Source organism: Plecotus auritus (genome assembly GCF_963455305.1).
Source record: "Plecotus auritus genome assembly, chromosome: 6".
Classification (NCBI taxonomy): domain Eukaryota; kingdom Metazoa; phylum Chordata; class Mammalia; order Chiroptera; family Vespertilionidae; genus Plecotus; species Plecotus auritus.
In genome coordinates this window covers 98,475,013-98,501,256 of record NC_137773.1, presented here as the reverse complement: position 1 = coordinate 98,501,256, position 26,244 = coordinate 98,475,013, and the positions used below count along the sequence as shown (strand labels likewise).

The 26,244-nt window shown below is 43.2% G+C and overlaps 1 protein-coding gene across 3 annotated transcripts; it reads left to right on the top strand.

Moving 5' to 3' along the window:
* Positions 1-495: 495 nt before the first annotated feature.
* SLC18A1 (solute carrier family 18 member A1) lies at positions 496-26,244 on the top strand (the record flags this gene model as incomplete). 3 transcript variants are annotated; one of them, XM_080673361.1, is made up of 16 exons in its annotated part: positions 496-620; positions 2,740-2,981; positions 4,949-5,312; positions 6,353-6,411; positions 8,699-8,782; positions 9,604-9,696; positions 11,502-11,591; positions 11,810-11,853; positions 14,757-14,817; positions 15,134-15,229; positions 21,199-21,277; positions 22,207-22,258; positions 23,534-23,597; positions 23,862-23,981; positions 24,186-24,319; positions 25,153-26,244. In XM_080673361.1, 15 exons carry the CDS (start codon positions 2,858-2,860, stop codon positions 25,264-25,266), a joined length of 1,578 nt encoding a protein of 525 aa, XP_080529487.1. In that variant the 3' UTR covers positions 25,267-26,244. The 3 variants fall into 3 exon arrangements, with proteins under 3 accessions (XP_080529487.1, XP_080529488.1, XP_080529489.1); XM_080673362.1 differs by lacking the exons at positions 496-620; positions 15,134-15,229 and having other exon boundaries at positions 2,858-2,981; positions 25,153-26,225; XM_080673363.1 differs by lacking the exons at positions 496-620; positions 24,186-24,319 and having other exon boundaries at positions 2,858-2,981; positions 25,153-25,358.

Here is a 26,244-nt window from a genome sequence, read left to right as displayed (position 1 = left end):
AAAAAAAAAAAAAGAAAGAAATGTTTACTAGAGGCTACTGTAGGCCAGACATTGGGATAATATTGGGATGCTAGTGCACAATCTATGAATTTACAGAGGCCAAGGATGTTGAATTTTTATGGCTTGAGAACAACCTGTATAGATTATTAAATATTTGTTTTCTTTGGTACATTGGGTGTTCTAAGATTTGTTTCTTTCCAGAAAGCAATTGGGAGCATGGGAGCTTCTTTGACTAAGTAGCAAGGGACAGGAATTGCATTCTGGTTCCATTTTGTCCTCCAATTTGTATTCAGACTCAGGCAAGAGTTAAAGAGTTTGATGATAGATAAGCACAGATGAAAAACAGTGCAGCCCAGTGCATCTTTGCTTAGGGTAATTTCTCTTCTCCCTTTCTCCTCTCCAGTCCTGCTTTCCTGCCTCTGACGCAGGGAGCTAAGGGTCTGAATGAAACCTGCTGGAGGTTCCAATTAAATTTTTGTGGACAAAGGGCAAGCTCCACTTCCTCAGATAACAGCTGGCAATAAATCCATCAGCACATCCACTTTCAGAGAACAGTCCCTGCTGAACTGCTAACAGCTGCCAATATCTCGTTGAGTACCTCACACAAGATGGGCTCTACGGTAAGAAATTTCTCTGGACAAATTTAATCCTTCCTTGTATTTGTGTCTCTCAAAAGAGAATTCTTATTCTAAAGTAAAGTTTACTACTAATTACTTAGCAAATGCCTGATTTTGTTTTGTTTGTTGGTATTTTGGGGTTTATCCTTAGAGTACATATTTTGAACCATTTTACATCTTTTAGTTTTCTTTTGCTTTCCTTTTAGCCTCTTTATTTCCTTCCTTACAAATTCTAACTAAATTTGTATTTAGAAATGCCTTGTTTATACAGGATCTTAAGTGGCTGCATGCATTTTCTGTTTGAAACTTAATGGGATTTGGTTCAGTAGGACCACTTGGTTGCTTAGAGCTGTGGTGTGAATAATGTTCTTCTTCCAGCCCGGCTCTTAGAACAGAACAGGGTAGCTCAGTACTTGGGATACTTCCAACACTGGAGGCTGACTATTGAATCCCAGTGATAAACATTTAACATTATTTACTTTTTGTATTATGAAAATAGTCAATAACAAAACATTTAGAAATTACAGAAAAAATGGAAAAAAAGATAATTTAAGCATCAGTTATAATAGCTGACATTTGGGTATGTATCTTTCTAGTCTTTTAAAAATGTGCAAATCAATTTCTTATATAACTGAAGTCAAACTATAAATACAGTTTAGTATCCTTTTTAAAACTTGACATCATATTAAGAGTATTTTCTAAGTCATTGAAATTGTTTGGAAACATGATTTTAAGAGCTTTTTATATATCTCCATTAAAATGTTTCATTTATATTATATGAATAATTCAGCAATTTGTCATTTTAAACCTAAATTTTGGACTGCACTTCTGATCATTTTCTAAGGATATGTTCTTAGAAGTAGAGTTACCAAATAAAAGGATATCCGCTCATTAGAGTCTGATGCATTTCATGGCAGTAAACTATTTTAAAATTTGTATGATTGGTATTGTTGATACCATAACAGAAACCATATAAAAGAAAATAAAAAATTTCCCAGAAACTGTTATTACCTGAAAACAGTACAGCCCACTGCATCTTTGCTTAGGGTAATCTCTCTCTCTCTCTCTCTCTCTCTCTCTCTCTCTCTCTCTCTCTCTCTCTCTCTTTCTCCCCCTTTCAAAATACAGTTACTTAACAAAATAACAGTTTAATAAAATGCTGTTACTTAATGCTGACTAATGATGACATGAAATCCTAAATAGAAAACTAATCATGAGTGTTAATATTTTATTTACACAGAGTAACACATCATTCTGAGCAGGGATTTATAACTTAAACAAAGGATAGGAGTACTTCTAGTACCACAGAGCAAAGGGAGGTGGTGGGGTACATGCCTACAAGTTAAAAAGTTTGGATTTCATTCTATCTTGACACCTATTGTGTGACCTGAGACAAACCTCCCAGTTCGAGTCTCAGATTTCTCATCTGTGAGAGGAAAGTGCTGGTCTAGGTCAGTGTTTCTCAGTCGGCAGCATGAGTCACACTTGTGGCCCATGAGGTATTTTTGTGTGATACATAGAGACAGACCATAATTTGGTTTTGGCATGGCACATAAAGTTATTTTTTAAAACAAGCATTTCAGTTTGTTATTTTAAGTGGATTTGGAGGAAAAGATTGCATAAGTAATAGTGTAAGTAATCCTTAGATATGATGTGATCATGGAAGTGATAGGCAGGTGTCTGACACTTAAGAAGGAACATGGTGATCTTAAGAATCCTCATCCTATGCTGGGTAGAATTCCAGTTATGAAAAACTGGTAAGCAGTAGTAGGCCCGCTGGGAACAAAGCAGAGTTATTAAGCTCTATAATTTGTGAACAGAGCTCTGATCAGGTGGTTCAGTTGGTTGGAGCATCCTCCTATACACCAAGAGGTGGCAGGTTCTATTCCCAGTCAGGGCACATACCTAGGTTGCGAGTTCGATTCCAAGTTGGGGCATGTATGGGAAGCAATGATCTATGTTTCTCTCCCACATCAATGTTTCTCTCTCTTTATCTCTCTCTCCCTTCCTCCCTCTAAAAATCAATAAACATATCCTTGAGTGAGGATTAAAAAAAAAGTGAATAGAGATAGGCAAGGAAAAGTTTCCAAATTCCTGCAACTCTGTACTTTTTATTTAATAGTGAGTTTCACTGGTCTGGCCAGACTTCCCCCTCTACTGAAAAGGCTGCTGAAGACCTGCATTGTAACAGGACCTTCCCTAAGAACCTGAAAGAGAAGACCCTCAGCCCAGTATTCACCATGCTCAGGGCTGTCTGGGATGCCCCTCAGCATTGGCTGAAGGAGGGGAGAGAGTCCAGGAAGCTGGTGCTGGTGGTTGTGTTCGTGGCTCTGCTCCTGGACAACACGCTGCTTACTGTGGTTGGTACGTCTAGGGTCTTGGTGTTGGGGATAATTTGCTCTGGGCCCAGCAATACCCACCCCTCTAGCTTTCAGCAGTGAATGGACTTGCATGCTTGAAATGGCCCAGAGGTTTCTGGGAATTGGAGGAGACAGCAGGAAATGGAGTCTGAAGCTTGCCAACCATTGATGAAAGCTCCAGGGGTTCGAAGATAAGGAGATTTAGAGAGTATCTGACCAAAAAAGATAGACTGGAACCAGAACTGGCATTACTTCCTCCCCATGCTCTCTTCCCAAGGTGCTAATGACTCCAAGTGGCCTCTGGGACAATGAGTCCCTTATCACTGTTACCTCCCCAGCTTCTGCTCCACCAAAATAGCATGCTTTACATGGATACCCAGCTTTGTATCAAAACCTACCTTTCTGGTAGTTCATTCCCTCAGAGTCCTGCTTTTTTTAGTTGGTAGTTATTCATCTTTACATTTGGCTATGCCAGTGTCTAAATGAGTGCTAATGTGTTGCCCCTCTTGGGTAAAATATCTGCTTTGAAATAAGAATCTTTCTGAGACAAATCATTAACCCAATATAGTCAGTTCTCGATATGTGGTAGTTCTGCTCTCTAAAGTTGCTGCAAAGACTGAATTTAGCCAATACTGAATCATTGCTCCTAGGGGAACTATATACACACACATCCCATATAGATTATAACCTTACATCCTAAAAACACCCATCCTGGTAGTCTGTGTTTTTTTAAAAAACACACACAACAATATTTTTTTATTGATTTTGGAGAGAGAGGAAGGGAGAGGAAGAGAGGTAGAAACATCAATGAGAGAGAACATCAATCGACTGCCTCCTGCACAGCCCCTACTGGGGATCGAGCCTGAGATCTGGGCATGTGCCCTGACCAGAGTCAAACCAGTGACCTCCCGGTACATAGGTCGACGCTCAACCATTGAGCCACACCTGCTGGGCAATTCTTTTTTTTTTTTTTTTTTAACTTTTTTAATGTTTCAGGTACAGTTGATATTTAATATTATATTATTTTCAAGTGTACAGAGTAGTGATTGGACATTTATATAACTTACAAAGTGATCTCCCTCTAAGTCTAGTCACCAGGCATTATACACAGTTATTACAATACTAGAGGCCTGGTGCACAAAATTTGTACACTCAGGGAGGTCCCTCAGCCCAGCCTGTGCCCTCTCACAGTCCAGGAGCCCTCGGGGGATGTCTGACTGCTGCCATGAGCCTGGCTTCTGGCTGAGTGGTGCTCCCCCTGTGGGAGTGCACTGACCACCAGGGGGCAGCTCCTGCATTTAGCATCTTCCCCCTTGTGGTCAGTGCATATCATAGTGACCAGTCGTTCTGCTGTTTGGTTGATTTGCATATTAGCCTTTTATTATATAGGATTATTGCTTGTATTCCCTATGCTGTACTTTACATCCCCATGATTAATCTGTAACTACCAATTCGTACTTCTTAATCCCTTCACTTTTTTTCACCCAACCCCCCAACCTCCCTTCCACCGGGCAACTATCAGTTTGTTCTCTGTATCTATGTGTCTGTTTCCTATTTTCTTTACAAAAGAGAAAACAAGGTCTGGAGAGCCGGCCTAGTCCAACCTTGGCTGGGAAAGTCAGCATCTGGTGACTCAAAAATTTCCCCGCTCTCTGCACTAATGTCCGAGAAAACTCATGACAACTCTGAGAATATTGACTTTGTGGTCACAAATAAATTATAGCCAGTAGGTGAATTAGCCAATATGGAATCTATGAATGATGAGGACCAATTGTATGATGGTTGAGATCCAGGTACTTTAGCTAATAGTATAATGTGGGTGGGCACAATCTGTTATTGGGATTCAAATCATGTCACTTAGACACCTGCCTTGAGCATGAAACTGAACCTCATAGCAATGACCCTGGACCTACTAGTGGTAAAAAGACAATGTGTCCTTAGCCCTCACCACATGTCCTTCTTGACTTTCAGTGCCCATTGTGCCCACCTTCCTCTATGCCACAGAATTCAAAGAAGTCAACAGTTCTCTGCTCCTCAGCACCACCACAACTTCCCGGCATGCCCTCACTTCTCCTGCCTTTTCCACTATCTTCTCCTTCTTTGATAACAACACCATGGCTGTTGAAGAAAGTGCACCCAGTGCCACAGCATGGACAAATGCCACTTCTGGCACCATCGCCCCTCCAGTCACAGGGGCCATCTCATCCCATAAAAACAACTGCCTGCAACACTCAGAGTTCTTGGAGGAAGAGAACATACGAGTCGGGCTTCTGTTTGCTTCAAAGGCTATGATGCAACTTCTGGTCAACCCATTCGTGGGGCCTCTCACCAACAGGTATCTCGTGGGTGCTCAGGGGCTCAGGAATAAGATAATGGGTTAAGGTATCCTAAAGGTGGTTAGAAGGGAGAAAGAAGGAAACTCTCTTGTCTGCACCCCAGGATAGTCAGCTGTTAGAAAAGCTGGTTACCCCAAAGTATAGCATGATGTTGATGAAATGCCATGGGCTTCCAATTTTCTTTTCTTTTTTTTTTTAAAAATATATTTTATTGATTTTTTACAGAGAGGAAGAGAGAGGGATAGAAAGTTAGAAACATCGATGAGAGAGAGACATCGATCAGCTGCCTCCTGCACGCCCCCTACTGGGGATGTGCCTGCAACCCAGGTACATGCCCTTGACCGGAATCGAACCTGGGACCCTTTAGTCCGCAGGCCGACGCTCTATCCACTGAGCCAAACCAGTTAGGGCTGGGCTTCCAATTTTCTTAGTGATGTAATGACTAGAATACCAAGAAGGGAACCATGAAGAGAAGTATGCCATTGATGTTTATTTTAGTGTCCTAAAACTTGGCTCCCATAGGATAAGGATGGGAATGGACAGGCCTATTGTAAGCTAGAAAACAGGCTTCTTAGCAAGTTGTGCTTGGGATTACCTGATTTTTCAAAGGGGTATACACTCTGACTAGGCCAGGGGTGGGCAAACTTTTTGACTCGAGGGCCACAATGGGTTCTTAAACTGGACCGGAGGGCCGGAACAAAAGCATGGATGGAGTGTTTGTGTGAACTAATATAAATTCAAAGTAAAGGAGCAGAGGGAAGAGCAAGAGAACCGGATAGAACAGCCGGATCCAGCCCGCGGGCCGTAGTTTGCCCACGGCTGGACTAGGCTATCCTTTCTGGAAAAGAAAATTTTGGCCCTGGTCTATGGGAAATTTTTTGTTTGTTTGTTTAGTTGCTTATATGCATTCACATGTCATATCCGTTCCCTACACCTGCACTCAAATAAATGAATTTCTCTTCCCAATTACATGAAAATATATAGTCCAAGTATATGGATGCCTACTGGAACTGTATCTTTTTTTTAAATTCCCTTTTAGGATTGGATATCACATTCCCATGTTTGCTGGCTTTGTTATCATGTTTCTCTCCACAGTTAGTAAGTAATTTGCTTCCTCGTTTCTTTCCTTCACTGATTACCTTTGATTTTATCACATGCACTGCAGGGAAGACAGCAGGGTCAAGCTAGCTCAATGGCCTATGATACTGATTTAAATGCTTTGCACCTTCTGGTATGGGGACTAGAGCAATAATGGCAACTCAGCCTGGTTGGAATTTGTATATTCTGCTATAGGAGATACTTCACTTTCTTCAGCAGGGGAGAACTGTGAAGGCTGTTTTACTGTGTATGTTATAGTGTGTGTGTAATCCCTTGGGTGAGTTCAGAACAAACCTTGCATCTTTGGGAAGAGGTCATATTTTTTTTGATATGAAAAGGTAAAGGACAACTAACAAAGAATCTAAATTAGACAAGAGCAATTGGAAAAGTCCCCAAAGTCTGCTGCCTTCAAATAAGAACATTAAAGGTCAGGAAATGTTCTAAATTAGGAAAGTAAATTTACTAAAGAAACAAGAGAAAGACAAATAGTTCATCCAGTAACCAATAAACATTCCTAATAAAATATAGATGGAATAAGAGCAGTAAGTGAAAAAAATATGTCTGAAAATTGACCCTGAGAATTAAAATAAGCAGGAATGAATGAAGTGGGGTTCATGCAGGGAAGGCAGCCTATGGACCCACTGCTGACTCTCTGACCGGAACCACAGACTTTCTTATCCCTCCGGTTTTTCTTACCACCTTTCTGTTACTTTCCTGCCTTTTTATTGCTTCTCCTCAGGTATTCTTCCCTTCCAGCACAGGGCTTGCCTCCTATCTTAACAGGAGTTTGTCTCATTCAGGGCGAAGGCTGCAAAGTGCAGGAGCTGGATGAAGTTCTGTCTTAAGCTTACTTAAGACAATTCTAGCTGGATCAAAGAAAATGAGGAGGATATTCAAGTTAGACATGTTTATTGAACTTCTAGGGGCTCAGCCTACACTAACCAGTACATTAAAAATGAATAATTTACTCTTTTTCATCAAATGAGACATAATTCATTCCACAAAAGTTGATGGCAAAAGTCACTGAAGGTTTCTAGTTCCCCAGGACTTTATGATGCTGTTACTGAACTGAAAGAGTTTGTCCACCCAGTGTGAGAGAGCCAAACCCTAAACACTGAGAATTGCAGGGAAGAGATTTTGGCTATTTTATTATGAATGGCACCACTCAAAGGCCCAAACTCTCTGATGGCATGTAGGGTACAGTTATATAGGGCAAAATCACAAGACACCATGGGTTAGGGGGCTCAGGGTCATGCTAAGAGCTGATTGGTTGGAGATGAGGTTAAGAGTAATAAATAATTTTTTTGTAAAGGATATAGGAAGAACCGACCTTGAACAGATTGGAAATCAGAAGGCCTGGGAGAGGGCCCTGGAGGCCAGGCAAGGAGAGACCAAGTGTGTGCATGTTTGTAGACAATGTGATCATGTCGGGGAGGAGTAAGGAGTTTATAAGACATCAAGGGAAGACATCTGTAATGAATGGGCAAAGGGATTTCAGTTCTGCTGATACAGACACTCTGGGAAGGAGTCTTCTGTCTTTCGGGGGCTTTGCCCTGAAACTGGAGTGAGACATGTCTCCAATTACCAGCCTTACCACCAACACCCTATAATTTAGTTTTTGATAACATATTTCTATTCGGTTCTCAGTTTTGTATATGTTAGTCACCAGTAGACTGAGTCTCTTCAAGGGCATGAACTGAATGTCTCTTTAGTTCACATCTGCTAAGAGCCTAGCACAGCTGCATACTCAGTGTTGCAGTACAAGGTAAGGGAAAAGATCTGATTGGATAGAAAGATATTACTTTAATATCTACCCATCGCTTGTGGCCCTTCAAGTACACATAGCTTTTTATCCCCATCCTTCAGATGACCCAGTAGGGCCCCAAAGTGGCAAAAGTCAAACCCCAGGTGTTGCATATGGATGATCCAGAAGTAGGGTCTAAGGACAAGTTCCCAGCCCTGGGCATTGGACTTGGTAGACAATCCTGATTCCAGTGGATACAATGTTGGATGTTGAGCTATGGAAATGTGGAAATCCAGCTTCCATCTAACATGTGGTGAATCGATTTATGCTTCTTTGGTGTCTCAGTCTCATGCCAATTAAAATGCAATCCTGATTAAGGGTGGGGAGTTAGAAAGACAACTCCAAGAACAGGGAGCAGTGAGCATGCTTAATTAAAACATATGCAAATGGCTCATCTTTGTAATATCACGGGCAGGTTTTCTGGTGGCCAGGGAACAAAGACAATCTGCTAACTGCAGTATTCTTGCTGTTCTCTTTGTCCAGTGTTTGCTTTTTCTGGTACCTATACCCTGCTCTTTGTGGCTCGAACCCTTCAAGGCATTGGATCTTCATTTTCATCTGTTGCAGGTAACACTGACATCTTACACACACACCTGCACACACCACCTTGTTTATCATCGTAAGACCCTATTATATAATTTATATGAAAAAAATTTAAAAAAATATCCTAGAAGGCAGAAATTATGATTCAAAAACAAGATAATTATAGTGTTGCCAGCAGTGCCTATTAATTCCTCAGGCTGACATAACTCCCTCTGGTCATGTTAGATGCAGCTAGTTCAGGTCAAAGCAAGCCCTAGGTAAAACCATGAAGTAGGCCAGGCTTTTACTTAATGCCACTCTGTGGTCTTTTCTCTGTTAACCTCTTACCAGCACTGTTTGCGAAGTGCTATCAAATACAATATTAATGTAATCCTTGGCCATTTTACACATGAGGGGATGGACACGAGAGCCCAACCCACACTCTTGTCCAGGCACGTGGCACTGTCTTCCTTTGCCCTGGGCACCCCCATCGAATAGAGCAGTGCTCTGTGTTCATAGGCGTTCCCTTCCTTGGTCTAGTCCATATCTATTCATTCAGGGAAATGTGCTAGGAAATCATAATATGTTATGAAATGCAGTGTCATGGGACAATGGTATTCTGTGTTCCCTTCTCAGAGACTTGCACTTGCAACAATATTCTGAACAGAGGGAATGAGCAATGTGGGAGTTTGGGGGAGCAGCGGGGAAATATTTGTAAAATACTATGGGTTAAGTGTTGTAAAACCCCTCAAGCTGAAACTCAAGTTAAGATGATCCCTGAAGATATATCAGGGTGAAGGCCACGGACCCTGTGAGAAGGCAGACAGAAAACTCCTGCATATTCATCCATCTGTCACCTCCTTCAGGTCTTGGGATGCTGGCAAGTGTCTACACAGATGACTATGAGAGGGGCCGTGCCATGGGAATCGCCTTGGGGGGCCTGGCTTTGGGAGTGCTGGGTAAGTGGCATCTGACCCCAGATCTAGGTTCATAAGGGTGGAGTACTGCAGACTCTCTGAAGATGGCTCCAGGAGGCAGGTGATCCACCGGTCATGGAAGACAATTTTCCTTCTTTCTCTGTCCAATCAGCTTTTGAGTCCTTCTGAAAGTTGGCCCTGGAAAGGTGAAATCCCTTTCCCCTTAAGAAGCTGAATAGCTCTTCAGGGCCTGGGAATGGTCCAGAAACCTAGTCTAGTCAAGGGAGTGAATCTCCCCATGTCAGCAGGCACTGCCTCACCTCTGCTTCCACACATGGCCAGCTTTCAACATGAGAACATGCTCTTTGTCAGATTTTGTGCTAAATGCATTACAGACATAATCTCCTTCATTTCTCAGCACCATGCTGCGATGGAGGAATGATTGCCGCAATGTAGAGATGAGAACAGGAAAGTTGAGATAACCATTCAAGGTCACACAGCCAGGGAATGCCGGAGCCAGGATACAGATGCAGATTTTCCAGGCTTGACTCCCAAGCTTCAAGCTATAAGGCTGTCCTTCCTTTGAAGTTCATCCCTGTTAAGGTTTCATTGACTAGTCCAGTGGTCGGCAAACCACGGCTCACGAGCCACATGCGGCTCTTTGGCCCCTTGAGTGTGGCTCTTCCACAAAATACCACGTGCGGGTGCGCACGTACAGTGCGATTGAAACTTCGTGGCCCATGCGCGGAAGTCGAAGTCGGTTTTTGGCTCTCAAAAGAAATTTCAATCGTTGTACTGTTGATATTTGGCTCTGTTGACTAATGAGTTTGCTGACCACTGGACTAGTCCAACAAGCCACATACTTTTACTGAGCACCTACTACATGCCAACCACAATGCTAGCCCAGAGGGGCTATACAGTAGGTAAGAACCTCCAAAGTGGTTCATGCCCTGTAGGAGCTTACAAGCTAATTAGGGAGAAAACACGAAAAGTCTCTTCCCTGGCTCACACCCCACCCTCTATCACCATAGGGAAGAGATGGAACAAAAGCCCTGCTCTTTGTTAGTACCCACCTACCCAAACACCCAAGCTAAAACTGCTGCATCCCTGTCTCCTTTCTCTCCTCTCACTCCCAAATGAATACGCCCATTGTATTCTCTACAGCCACTTCCTCACAGTCAGCTCCTCATAATGTCTCAGGTGGAATGTGCACCAGCCTCCTGCCTCATCTCTTACACAGTCTCCTTCCTCCAAGGTGCTCCAGAAAAAGCTCCCAAGCCCAGAGCTGGGGGTATTTCTCCCCTGCTAAAAAGCACTGATGTTTCTCCCTAGCCTTCAAGGCCAAGAAGATGCTTTATCTGGATATACGGGGCCCTTAACTATTTGGCTTCAACCTTCCCAACTCTACTCTTTCTCTCCCAAATACTCATATTCTAGTAGAACTGACTTTCTTCTATTTCTTTTCCAACCACACTCTCTTTTCTGACACTTCTGTATTCTTCACACACCGTTCTTCCCCACCAGCATTATGCAACTTACAAAGCCCATGTGGCTTCCTGAACGCACTACACTGTGCTTACACGGCATTTTGTAGCTGGAACCTTTACTGTTGAACTTTACTTTTTACACCACGTCCTAATTATTTGGGTTCACCACCATGCTCATTTTCTCCACTAAAATGTAAAGACCTTGGAACCAGGTCTTCTTCATCTCTGTATCTCCAGAACCTCAGGTGGAGCTCAGCCCCAAGTAGGACTTCGGTACACACTCACTGGGGCCATGTGGGCAAGTCACGCTGGTTGGGAACTGGCCCTCACCTCTGCAGTCTCCCTGCTTTGCCTTTCCAGTGGGAGCTCCCTTTGGAAGTGTGATGTATGAGTTTGTTGGGAAGTCTGCACCCTTCCTCATCCTGGCCTTCCTGGCACTGCTGGATGGAGGTAAGTCACCATAGGAGGCCCGGGCAGGTGATAGCCCTGGTCAGGTTGGGAATGCATTGTGCTATGGTGTCAGTCTTGACATGTTTGAATGGATTGCGGACTAGGAAAGTAGAGAGTTAGATCTTTATGTGACAGAGTGAGAGCAATGTGGCCGTTATTGGAGCCTCCAACGACTCAGTAGGTAAACTGAACTGTCTCTTTCCCTCTTTCCTTCTTAGCACTCCAGTTTTGTATTTTACAGCCTTCAAAATTCTCTCCTGAGGTAAGTAGACACCAAGCTCCATTGCCAAGAGATTTATAGAATGACTAAGGTGGTGACCCAAACGTCCCTAGACCATCCCTGCCAAATTACAAGAAGAAAGATGAAGGGAAATGGAGTCAGGGGAAGTGAGAATTGTACTTCAATTCCCAGATAGGGTCATATTTAAGGTAGTGTGGGAGGTGGTGTGGGAGTCTGGCTTGATATTGGACAAAGGTGGAGGAAGGGCCTTATGAACAATCAAAGAAACCTTTTGAAGTACACACACACACACACACACACACACACACACACACACATATATATATACAGTCATGCATCGCATAACAATGTTTTGGTTAACAACAGACTGCACATACCATGATGGTCCCTTAAGATTATAACAGAGCCAAAAAACTCCTCTTGCTTAACAACCCTGTAGCTGTTCTGACAGTATAGCCATGGTAATGTAGTAGCATGTATCACTCGTGTTTGTGGTGTAAACAAACCTAATGGGCCCTAGCCAGTTTGGTTGAGTGGATAGAGCATGGCCTGCAGACCAAAGGGTCCCGGGTTTGATTCCAGTCAAGGGCACATACCTTGATTACAGACTCCTCCCCGACCCGGGCCCTGGTCAGGTCTTGTGCAAAAGGCAACCAACTGATGTGTTTCTCCCACATTGATGTTTCTCTCTGTCTTTCACTCTCCCACTCTCCCTAAAAATCAATGAAAAAATATCCTTAGGTGACAATGAACAAAACAAAACAAAAACCTACTGGGCTGCCAGTTGTATAAAAGTATAGCACATAAAATTATGTGCAGTACATTAGGATAATGATAATAAACAACTATGTTAGTGTTTTATGTACTTACTATATTATACTATTTATCATTATTTTATAGTGTGCTCTTTCTACTTATTAAAAAAGGGATTGCTGTACATCATCAGAGGCCTCATATATCTCATGTTTACTGTGTCTCATGTTTGCATAATTTTCTCTTGTGCTTGATTTAATTTCATGTTGTTTTGTATGGTAATATGCTCTTCAAGCATGTCAAACTCAAAGGCTAACACGGGCCAAATGAAAAAGGTTTAAGTTTATGTGGGCTGCAAAAAAACAAAAGCTTAAATTTTCATAGAAACGTAGGTTTATTTCGATAGTGACATGCTGAATACAAAGGGATGAAATAAATGAGTAATCGTTAACATAAAATAATAGAACATTTTAATAAAAATTAATATATATTTTTTGAACATTAACTTACCAGACACTGAAAAACTGTACAAATTAAAAAGCGTAACGCAAATAAACCTATTTTTCTTGTTCTCCAAAAGCGAAATATTTCCTGTTGTGCACACCAAACAAGTCATATTCGCTGCTAGTATTAGTGGAAAGAAATGGTGCACCTGCACATAAGGGAAATGAATGCAACACGATTATAGTAATCAGTCATTAGCAAACATTGTAGTTCGTTATTAATAATTATGTATAACAGGATATTGTAAAAATTAAGTTACAAAATTTTTATTAAAATGTTTTTTACATACCAGTATATTGGCTGGGCCACAAAAATATTTGTTGTGGGCCGCATGTGGCCTGTGGGCCACAAGTTTGACATGCTTGCTGTACATGCTTGTAGACTAGAAGCAATTGGCTATACCACATACCCTAGGTGTGTAGTAGGCTATACCATCTAGGTTTGTGTAAGTGCACTCTGTGATGCTCGCACAAAGACAAAATTGCCAATTGGCATTTCTTAGGATGTATTCCTGTTGTTAAGCAGTATGTAACCATATATATATATATATATATATATATATATATATATATGTATATATGTATATATGTATATATGTATATATGTATATATGTATATATATATCTCCATCCTATATAATAAAACCCTAATATGCAAATCAACTGAATGGCAGAACGACCAGTTGCTGTGACATGCACTGACCACCAAGGGGCAGACACTCAATGCAGGAGCTTCCCCCTGGTGGTCAGTGTGCTTCCACAGGGGGAGCGCTGCTCAGCCAGAAGCCAGGCTCATGGCTGGAGAGCGCAGCAGCAGTGGCGGGAGCCTCTCCTGCCTCCGTGGCAGCACTAAGGACCCCTCGGGGGATGTCCAACTGCCAGCTTAGGCCCACTCCCCGCACTGCTGGCTTAGGCCTGTGGGGAGCAAGCCTAAGCTGGCAGTTGGACATCCCCCAAGGGGTCCTGGACTGCAAGAGGGCGGGGCTGGGCTGAGGGACCCCCCTGCCCCATGCACAAATGTTGTACACTGGGCCTCTGGTAGATGATAGATAGATAGATAGATAGATAGATAGATGATAGATAGATAGATAGATAGGGCCATATATATATAACTATATATATTCATGCACTATGTTTATATATACATATATAGTCATGAGTTTAATATAGATATTTAATACACAAGGTGTGGCAAAAGAACCAGGAAGGAGACAATGACTTTGGGATTTGCACATTCATGGTTATAACACCCCAGAGATAGAGAAGACCTTAGAGGCCATCCAGGCAACCTCTCCCCAAAGAGCATCCTTACAGACTGTCATTCTGTCTCAGTTAAATATCAGAGTTGGTGTTTGTCTGATTCCAAGCCAAATATGGCTCTGGGAAATCCATATCAAACCAGGAAGAAGGGAAGAGAAGAAAAGAATGCAAAAATCATGGGAAAATTTGTTCTAAATACCTTGAATTTGTTGCTAAGTCAGGCCAAAGTGTGGGTAACCTGGGAACCTACTACTTGTAATTGGCATCTGAAGTTGGAGCAGGCTTGAGGGGCTGAACCCTGACCCTGTGGGTTCTGTGCTAACTCCAGGTCTGTACATTCTCAGATTCTGTGAAAATAGGAGAAATTTATATACCATACAAATGGAGTTTTATTGTCCATGTTCTCAGAGTGCCAAGGGGACTCCGCTCCTTACACTTCTCAAAGACCCTTATATCCTGGTGGCTGCAGGTAAGTTGACAATACTCCCCCTTGGTTGCCGAAACCGGTTTGGCTCAGTGGATAGAGCCTTGGCCTGTGGACTGAAGGGTCCCGGGTTCGATTCCGGTCAAGGGCATGTACCTTGGTTGCGGGCACATCCCCAGTGGGAGGTGTGCAGGAGGCAGCTGATCGATGTTTCTCTCTCATCGATGTTTCTAGCTTTCTATCCCTCTCCTTTCCTCTCTGTAAAATATCAATAAAATATATATATTTTTAAAAATACTCCCCCTTGGGTTGGGAGAGTCTGGGCTTCAGGGCCATGTGGCTCACAGAACTGTCCCTCCAGGCTCCCTCTGCTTTGCCAACATGGGAGTGGCCATGCTGGAGCCCACACTGCCCATCTGGATGATGCAGACCATGTGTTCCCCTGAGTGGCAGCTGGGTAAGTGACCTTGGTCCCCAACTCAAGCTTGAGCAGAAGTATGTGCCACAGCCCTTTCTCAGGGATTAGAGAAGCATCACTAGGTCTTCAGGGTCACAGAGAGACAATGTGCTTCCTTTATAGAATGACCTGCCCATTCACACATGTAAATCAAGCCTGTTTGGGTGGGTAGTGCCTCCAAGAAGTAGCCCAAGAAGGACAGGGTGGGAGGGGCTGCAGGGCTGTAGAGCAGCAACTTCCTGTGTGGTAGAACCATTAATGATTTCTAGTCAGAGGACCTAGATTTTCATTTCTATTGATTGGCTATGCAAACTCTGCAAGTCACAGAAACTTTCTGAGCATCACTTTTCTCATCTCTAAAATAGACATCAGAATACTATCTAGTTCAAGGGTAATTCAAGGAATAAATGGCAGTCGTGCACTGTAGAACATTAATATGCATCCCCATTACCATCCATATTTTCTCTTTTCAACTCTCCTTTGCCCACATTACTTTTTTTGCTACCTTTTCACCTCTGAAAAGGAGCCCTCACCTAGGGAAGGTGCTGGTCTCTGTACCCCAGTGGAGAGCTCTGGGCCCAGGAGAGAGGCCTGCAGCCTCCTCTGCTCCATGGAGAGATGTCCCTGTGACCCATCTGAGCTTAAAGAGGAGGTGCTGGCCCTTTCCAGGAAGCCAGAGGACAGGGACAGAGAAGTCTACGTGCAAATCGCTCAGTCACTGCAGGGAGGAGAGGCTTATGGGGCCAGAGGGGAAGCCGATAAGGACCTGTTACAGCTCAGCATGCAATAAAAAGCACTAAATCTAATTTTTTAGGGGACGATTCTAAGCAAGGCTCCCAGCCCCAAATTGAATTTTTCTGGGCTGCAGCTGCCTCTGACCATGACAATTAATTGAGTTAGTCAGTGCTTGGTACCAACCAGCATCCCTGACCTGAGGTTCTGGCTGTGCAGGTGGGAACCACAGCTCAAAATAGCCCTTCTCCAGCCTTCTTTACTCAAAAGAGAGAATATTAAAAGCAAACCAGCATCTGTCAGTGACCCGTGAATTGTTGACTTTGGCTTAATTGTAATCGTCACAATAGTTTCCATTAGGCAGCACTATTGCCTTCCCCTGGGAGAGGCAGAGTGGCAGGTGAGACCAGAGGAAGTGCACAGGGTGATTTCCCGGGTCCCCCTTGCAGGCCAGGCTGTCACAGTAAGTCAGAGCTCAAGGAGGCTTTGTCTCCCCTGTCCTTTACATTGTTCCTCGGTGCTATCTTTATCAAACTGCCTGGAAAGCTTGTTGAAACTCAGATATGGAGGCCCCGCCCAGCAATTCAGTGAAACAAGTTTGCATGCCTAGTCAGTTTCCGGGTGATGCTGACTCGGCCTTAGTGACCACACTGAAAAATATTGTTCTACATGCAGATCACCTCTCAGTGCTGGGAGGAAAGGAGACGAGGCTTTGGGAAGGATTGTTGTCCATGACTGAGCACTCTAATGTCCCACGTGCCTGCTGCTCTCACCGAGGGAGCGGGAGAAATACTCGGGCTTTGGAAACAAGCCGCCTGGATTTGAATCCTGGGGGCCACTTACTGGTTGTGACCTTGGATAAGTTTCCTAACCTCTTGTGAATTCCACTCTTTTTATTTATAAAAATGGAGCCGCTTTTCAGAGTAGTTTTCTGGGTTAAATGGATCTATGAATTCTAAAAGGATTCGCATCATGTATGGAATATAGGTTATTCCCAGTAAATCAAAATCATTACTGTTTTCATAATTGTTTTTGTTTAAAGCACGTTGACAATCACAGCTGTGTGTAATCCCCACCGCTTGAAGATGTGCTATGAAAAATATATGTGTGTCTGTGGACATGCAGTCTGGAACACCTGCTTTGTACAAGATGTCACTGAAATGCAAGCTATTCCCGGGCCCTAAAAAACAAGTCACTCTGATTGAGGAAAATCTCATTCAGAAAGTTTCACGCCATTTAAAATGACAGTAAGAAGGCTTCCTAGGGGAACTTGATTCCAGACAATCAGGTAATAGTTGTCTAGTTTTTTTAAAGCAATTAAACATAAACAAGTGGGTGCGGTTTGAAACAGATTGCCACGCTGTACAGGTTGACTAGACAAATCCAGTGAGGTACACTTCACTTCCACCCACAGAAGAGAATATTAAAAGCAAACAAGCCACCCGCCAGTACCTGGAGAATTGTTGACTTTGTGTTTAATTGTCATCATCACAACAGTTTCTATTAGGCAGCACGTTTCCTCTCAGTACAGAGAGGTCGAGAGGCTGGCAAGGCCCATGGAAACTCACACAGCAGATTCCAGGTAGTCCCTTGTGCCAGAGCCATCTGGCTGCCACATTGGAGGTGAGGGTGGTAGAAACACCTGGAGTTGGAGTGAGAAGGCCTGGGTCCAAGTCCTGACCCTGTTTCTTACCAGATTGTGCTAAGTAAGGCCAGTGCTCAGAGGGTACTTAACCTGTGCCAGGAGCTATGCAAAATGGTTGCTATGCATCATGTCATCTAAGCCTCTCAGCCAGCCTATTAATAGGAATTATTATTATCCCCATAGTTCAGAGGTTTCTTATTCTGACCCAATTTCCCAGTGCCCTCCCCAACCTGGGGCCTTATGGAACTCTGTCCTGGGCAAGGTCCCGGTACCCTCAGCCTCTTCTCCGTACACATCCCTCATCTCCTTGTCTTGAGACCTGGATGTTTCCCGAGAATGCTGTTTCGTGCAGCCCTTTGGTGGAAGCCCATGTTCCTCCTTTGCTCTCCTTTGCTGCTTCTGAATCATTTCTTCTTCATGCTCCTTCAAAGAACCCCACTCCTTTGAAGATCATGTCGTTAAGTTATACCACCCACCCCTCTTCACCTCAATCATCCACCAACCCCTTACTCACCCCTTCTCATTCATTAAAGCTGTCAACACCGGGCTCCTTTTCTTTTTCATCTCTACTCCTGTCACTGTTTTTGGTGACTTCAGTAACCATTTGGATAATCCTCTGTTATTTAATTTTACTTTTCACAATGATCCTTTTCTCCTCTCCACCTTAACCAATCAAACCTTCATATAATCTTGACATTGACATCATCATTCATTATAGCGCCTCTGAAATCTCCATTCTAAGCTGTCCAGTTATCACCTTCCATATTCCCTGCTTAGGGACTCTAATACCCTCATAACAACACATTTTGGCCACTTTGAGATCACTGTTGGCCTCAGTTCTGTTTTGCTCACGTCTCCATTTCTTTCTTTACTCAGCTTGGATCCCATCATGCCACTCCTTTGAAAGCACTGGTATTCCTTTGCCACTCTTCCCCTGGGGTTGTCACCTGGCAAAGCCTTGACTCTGGTTACGTCTGTCTGGTAGCCAGCTCCTTGTCTGCACACAAACAGTGGAATGGGACTGTAGAAAAACACAACCACACTGTTGGTCTCAGCCTAGATTTATGGCCACTACCATCTTTTTTAAAAAAATTATTTTTAATGATAGTTGACTAAGGTAGGTTTTTACACTGTCAAACAATTTTTTCTATAAGTTTCCTCGTAATGTTCTCCTTCCCACTTTCCAAAATGACTATTTTACACTTCTCCATTCAGACCTCTTCTACAACCTCATCCCTTCACTTTTGTCATTCTCAACTCCCAGTCATGGAGAAAATAGAAGAAATGAGAAAGGAGCTCACATGTTTCCATCACTAAGCATACTCACTTGCCTGCACCTGTGCCCACATCACTGCCTTCTCTTTATGGCTGAAGCATCCCAGCTCCTATTAAAGGCTGAACTCCTTTTTTCCCCTTTTCTCCTGGTTTCACCCCATATCACCTACTCCATTGGCTGCTCCTCTCCCCATTTCCTATATCCTCCCTCTCTGCTAACTTTTAAAGGTAGGAGTCCTCAGAACCTCTGACCTTTTGTCTATTCTTTTCTACTTGATCTTTGGTAGGTGTGCCCAGCCATTCCATGGCTGTAGGAACCATGCATAAACCAGTTGGTGGAACGTATCTGTGTTGAGGATCTTTCTGCAGAACTCTAGACTTGTGTGCCCAGCTGCCTGATGTCTCCAGTTGGACATCTAATAGTCTTTCAACTCTGTCATGATCCCGCCAAGCTCTTTCTTCATCTCCAGTCTCTAGCCACCCAATTCATTAGGGCAAAAACATAGGTCATCTTTGATTTTTCTCTTTCCCCCACTCCTATACCTGTCCCCAATCCAACAGAAAATTCCACTGACTCTACCTGCAAAATACCTTCACTTCTCTGTATAGTGACTTCTTTTTTAAAAAATCATTATTGTTGAGAATATTACAGATGTACCCCCAATTATCTCCCCATTGCCCCCTTCACCCAAATACCCCCTGCCCCAGGCCTTCACCCCTCTATTGTCTGTGTCCATGGTTAATGCATGTATGCATATAAATTCTTTGGTTAATCTCTTTCCGCTCCCCTCCCCTTCCTCTCTGAGATTCATCAGTCTGTTCTAATTTCCATGCCTCTGGTTCTATTTTATTCATTAGTTTATTTTGTTCATTAGATTCCTTGTTTGTTTATTTTTATATTCAATTATTGATAGATATGTATTTATTGCCATTTTATTGTTGATATTTTTATTTCTTCTTCTTTTTCTTCTTCTTCTTCAAGACCCTTTAACATTTCATGTAATACTTGTTTGGTGGTGATGAATTCCTTTAGCTTTTTCATGTCTGGGAAGATCTTTATCTGATCTTCAATTCTAAATGATAGCTTTGCTGGATAAAGGATCTTGGTTACAGGTCTTGCTTTTCATCACTGAATATTTCTTGCCACTCCCTTTTGGCCTGCAGAGTTTCAGTTGAGAAATCAGCTGACAGTAGTATGGGCCCTTTCTTGTACATAACTAACTGCTTCTCTCTTGCTGCTTTTAAGATTCTTTTTTTGTCTTTAACTTTTGTTATGATGTGGTCTTCTTTGGGTTCATCTTGTTCGGGACTCTGAGCTTCCTGGACTTATATGTCTATTTCTTTCACCAGTTAAGGGAATTTTTCTGTCATTATTATTTCAAATAGGTTTTCAATTTCTTCTTCTCCTTCCAGCACCTCCATGATGCAAATGTTGGTATGCTTGGAGTTGTCCCAGAGGCTCCTTATACTATATTCATATTTTTGCTCTTCTGATTGGGTGTTTTTGCTTCCTCATATTCCAAATTGCTGATTTGATTCTTGGCATTCTCTACTCTACTATTGATGATATGTAAACTATTCATTTCTGACTGGCCCTTTTTTATGTGGTTGATGTTCTCACTAAATTTCTTGAGGTTCTCATTAAGTTTCTTGAGCATCCTTATACCATTGTTTTGAACTCTGTATCTGGTAGTTTGCTTGCTTCCATTTCATTTAGTTCTTTTTTTGGCCGTTTCTTCTGTTATTTCATTTGCAACATGTTTGTGTTTTTGTTTTTGTTGTGTGTGTGTTTTTTTTGTCTCTGCATTTTGGCTGCTTTCCTGTGTTTGTTTCTATGTACTAGGTAGATCTTCTACTAGTATGTCTCTTGGAATTGGTAGAGTAGCCTTGTGTAGTAGGTGTCCTGTAGGGCTAGTGGCTCAGCCTGCCCATCACCTGAGTTGGGCACTCTAGGTGTACCCCTGTGTGGACTGTGTGCACTGTCCTGTTGTAGTTAAGCCTTGATTATAAGGCAGGAAAGTATGTATGTCTTTCTCTAAAGCTCATGTTCTTATACTGATAACCAAGGGTATTTTATACATGAGAATGGCTCATTAGAGTTGGTACATTAAATGTATTAAAATCCTGCTCCTGAGGAATGCAGGGGTATGGGAACCTATGTCATCTGCTCTAGGTTTGCACAAGGATTTCCAACCCACAAATCAAACTGGTTTGCAATCCTTGAAGGAAATCTGGAGAGTTCACTGTATTACAGGAAATAAGGTGTTTTAGAGTGAGTGGGGCATGTCCTGAAATGCTGACCTGTGTCTTTCTACAGGTCTAGCTTTCCTGCCTGCCAGCGTCTCCTACCTCATTGGCACCAACCTCTTTGGTGTGTTGGCCAACAAGATGGGTCGGTACGTAGATGGGGGATCTGGGAAGAACAAGAGAAATGTAAGGTAGGATAGACTTTTGAGGATGTTCCTGCACATGAGATGATGAACAACTTCCCTGAGGTTGAAAGTTTAGTACAAATACACACAGACAAAAAATGCCTACTGTGAGCATGGGGCTGGTTAGGTGGTGAGAGCCTAAGGAAAAATGATAGTCCTGAGCTAGTTGCTAAAGAAGAGGCAGTGACTATTTGAGGGACAATCTTTACTTTCCAGATGTTAATTGTCCAATTGAAAAGATAAAATAACCCCACAGAGAACAGGTATGAAAAAAAGCAGTTCTCTGGGTCAGTGTTTCCAAACTGTGTTCCATGAAGCCCTCAGAGGCCACCAAGGGTTGAGGACTAAGAGGTATCAGTCTGGATCCTGTTCCTCCATAATAATGAGAGTAGCTTTAATTTTATATTTGTAGTGCAGCATAAAGATTTTTAAAATAACTTTTAAAAACACTGCTGTAGGAAATCAGAGAATGAAAGAAGTTTGGTTATGGTTTTTTGGGTATGTGGTTTCTGAGATGAATCTTGAAGACCAAATGAAATATGAATATTTCATGGTTGTCTGAATTGGGAAATAGTAAGAATCAACTTTGAGTGTTACTTCCAAGGGGCCAGTGCCTTGTCAGTCAACTGGTTCCTCTTCTACAAGAAGGGAGAATAGTTACCATTACCTCCTCTGCTTCTATATGGAAAAAAGTATGCAGCCAGGAAAGAGATGGGGGAAGGAAAGGGCTCACCTGGATACAATCTGGTCATGTAGAGATACATCATCTTCTGATGTCCTACTGGCTTCTGGAATTAGGAATGGTAGGACTAACCAGTGTGGTGGTGATGAGGTGGCAAGTGGAAGGGGTCTTTCCTTTTGGCATCATTTAATGACAGCTCTTTCTTTCCCAGGTGGCTTTGCTCCCTGATTGGCATGGTGGTAGTAGGTACCAGCTTGCTTTGTGTAAGTATAATAAGGTCTAGTTGTGACAGACAGAGAAAGAAAGAGAGAGACACCCAGAAATTTAAACTCCACTTTCCTTTAAAATGAGCAGAGGGTTGACTTGGCAAGGACTGTCAGAAAGGCCATTTCTGCCTAAGTAGGAATTTAGCACTGAAAGAGATGCCACCAGGCATCCCACTGAAGAGAGGTAAGGAAGGAGAGGGAGAGGGCAGTGGGAGGGTTGAAGTCAGAGGTCTGAGGCTCTGTGTATGGACATATGAAGAAATACATGTTGGTATCTATTTCTGGGGCCAGCAAGATGGTGCATTTTATGGCTTCATTTATTCATCCCATTCTGACAGAACCCCATAAAGCACTCGGTGAGCCATTATCTGTGCCTCAGCCTCCAGGACCAGAATATTAGATAGAAAAGGAAAGAAAGAAAGAGTGCTTTTCCATTTTCAAGAGTCCCTTCAAGCTCTCTAAGCTGTTATTGTCTCCTCTTCGTAAGCACACTTACAGGGTTGCCAAGGTAATCCACATAGACCAAAGCAGTGTCTGGCATATAGTGAGCCCCAGTGAATCTTAGCCAATATTATTAATAACATATAAATACCCCTTGAGGAATCTTTCCCAAAATTATTATCAGCCATTAATATCAAAAAGATACATTAAACCCTCTGAGGGGTGAGTGTGTTGAAGTAGCACGTTTGGGTGACAGATGCCCAGGGAGGAAGGTAATGAACCAGCAGAAGAGAAAAGGAAGGCTTCCGTGGATGTCAGGGAGGGTGAGAGAATGAGCTTGCTAATGTGGCTCCAAACCATGACACCTGCCATCTAGCTTTTGGGTAAATGGTTGTTTGTATCTCCTCTCTTTCTTGCTCCAGTGGCTACCAAGTTAAGACTTGGGTGATGTTGCTAACAGAAATGAGAGGAACTCCATTCAATGAAGAATGAGGATAGAAGTTGTGTTTGGGTGGAGGGGGTGGAGGACAGGGAGAAAGAATCCATGCAACAGAAAAGGACCATTGTTATGATATAAAGCAGTCAAATCTGAGGTTCACCATTGATCTTGTCACTTATTAGCTCTCTAACTTTGGACAGATCGAACAGTCTAGTGTTCCTATCTTTAAAATAGAGGTAAAGAGTGTTCTTCATAGGAAGTGTGAGAATCTAAACAAGTGGTATATGTGGCACAAAGCACGTGAGTGCATATCATGGAAAAACCCTTTGTTGTGCTGCCTGCACATGACCCAGCTGGACTCCTGATGAACTCTCCCTCTTTTCCTACTGCAGGTTCCTCTGGCTCGTAATATTTTTGGCCTCATTGGTCCCAATGCAGGGCTTGGCTTTGCCATAGGTAAGAAGTGCCCTTCAAGGAAATAAGAAGAACCTAAATGTTGGCTTTGGGTCACATCAGAGGAGGTCTATAGAAAGGTAGAGGGACCAGAAGGGCAGCTGGCAGGGGTATGGAGAGATGGGCTCATACTCCTACCTGGAATGGGTGTCATGTTGAGTCGGGGGACAGCAGGCTAAGGAAGTGGACTAAAGGGAGGAGGGAAAGGGAAGATGCACAGACAGGGGGTATTGCTGGCAGAAGGTATTCTGTTTGCTCTGGCCACAGGCATGGTGGATTCCTCAATGATGCCCATCATGGGACACCTGGTGGACCTGCGCCACACCTCCGTGTATGGGAGTGTCTATGCCATCGCTGATGTGGCTTTTTGCATGGGCTTTGCTATAGGTAAGTTGGTGAGGGGAGAGGGGAGCACCCAGGACCTGGTGTCCCATCTCCCTTTTCCACTGTTTACCAGACGGACATGGTGCTGGGAGGCTGATTTTTCCAGGGTTCTGGAGACATTTGACCCTAGGATATCCTCTGGGTCACCTGTTGACCCTCACCTAGTGTCTTCAATAAACACTGGTGACTTTGATTTATCTCTCACAGGCCCATCCACTGGGGGTGCCATTGTGCATGCTATCGGTTTCCCCTGGCTCATGGTCATCATCGGAATCATCAACATCATCTATGCTCCTCTCTGCTGCTACCTGAGGAGGCCCCCAGCCAGAGAGGAGAAGCTTGTAAGGGGCTTTGACTACTGCTAAAAACAACCTTGTTTCTTTCCAGGTCTCTCTCATTCCTTTTCACTCTATGCTCTTACTTCCTCCTTGTTTAATCATCCCTCTGCTTTGCCAAGTGTTCTGATTCCCTTTTCATCTTTACCTTTCTTTTGTGGACTTCCTTAATTTCCCTTCTCTACATAACCACTTCCTCTCTTACACCAGGCAGGTAAGCAGGGTCCTAAGTAAACAAGGAAAATGGGAATTTTGCAAAGAGTTGGGAGCAGGGACCATCAAAGGCATTTTATAGTTGCTGTAGTTACTAGCAAAGCGTGAATTACCAAATTATCTCCTTAAAATGGATAGAATTCCACTGGGTTCATTCATTCATTCGTTTATTCATTTGTGTCTACCATGATCCTTACCAGGTCATCTCAAACTATCAAAACCTTAGGGGAGAGAACCACCACATATGATTTTAGTTGACAAGATACTTTCCTCTTATTGAAGCATGAGCACCCTGAGGGCACAGATGGGTTAGGGATGGATGTGGTGGCTGCTCAAAGGAACAATAGAAGAAAGGTCTGATTGGGCGGGGGAGGGGGAGTATGCCAATTTTAGCTGTAGCCTGCACTACTGCTGTTAGGATTCAATTACAAGATATCAGATATTTACCTTGACTAGGGTTGCTACAGCTAGGTGCCTTGGGAGGCCTGTGAACGTACATGAAGCAGAAAGAGGGTCCTATGCTTGTTCCTCCTGAGCGACCCTAGACTTGGATGAGCTAGCTGGGAAGGGAATGAAGAGACAGAGTAAAGATGTTCAGTGACTTCTCTTTCTGCCTCTTGCTGCAGGCAATTTTGAGCCAGGAATGCCTATTGGAGACCCGGATGCATGCAGTCCAGAAGTCCGTGAGGGCATTTCCACTGGGGGAGGACAGCGATGAGGAGCCTGGCAGTGAGGAGTAACAGTAGAAGGTGGTCCCTCAGCCTGTCACATGTGGTTCTATGAGGCTCAGACCTCAATGATCACCTCTTTCCCTGGAACCAGATTACCATGGGCCACTCAGTAGGCTTAATTTTCCTCTCCCCTGGTGTCTCTTAACTTCCCTCCCATGGATGCCAGCCCAGGTTCTCTCCTCACCTGTGTAACCCACAGCTCTCCCTCTCACTTCGATGCCTCAGGTGGCCCATCTTTTTTGGGAGGACAGAGTGATGCTTTCTCCTAGGCTTCTGGGAGGCTGATTAAACTTGCACTATGACAGGTTCTGCAAGGTGTGACTCATTTCCTGGAGGCAGCAAAGAGCACAGTGTGCCCCTGAAACCAGTGGGGTGACTGACAAACCTCATTTCATCTGTTGTCTGGTTTTCTTTGACACATCCCCAATAGATTCTCAGGGTTTTGTGCTCTGTTCCTAAGTTTTTCCGGCTAAGTTGAGAAAGCTTCCTCAACATGATACTGCTGCTAAATTGCCAATCTGGGAAATCTTTTGCCTGGTTTGTAGTGTTTTTTCCCTGTGGCAGAGCCTATAGCTGCTAATGTGACTTTTTCCTCAGTGAATGGAGGACTCTTTTTTTCATTACCACATGGAAGGCAAAGAGCCTGTTTCTCTTATGCTTGAGTTACTGGCATTCTCACTGTTCCCTCTGTGGACTTCCACCTTCCCTAAACCTCTTACGAGTAGACTCTGAGAAATAAAAGTAGGAGGACAGAAAAGTATCTAATACTCCTAAGATTTCATGGGAATAAGTACAAAGCAGCTGCCCTAAAATCCTTCCAATGGTGGATTTCCTAATTCTTTCCTGAGGATTATAATGAGGCATTGTTCACACTTGTTAATGAATGTGTTATTGCATAATTCCGACATGATAAACTAGATGCTCTTTTATAGCAAAGAAAATCTGTGGGCAAATACATTTGGTACTATAAACATTTTGACTTTTTGC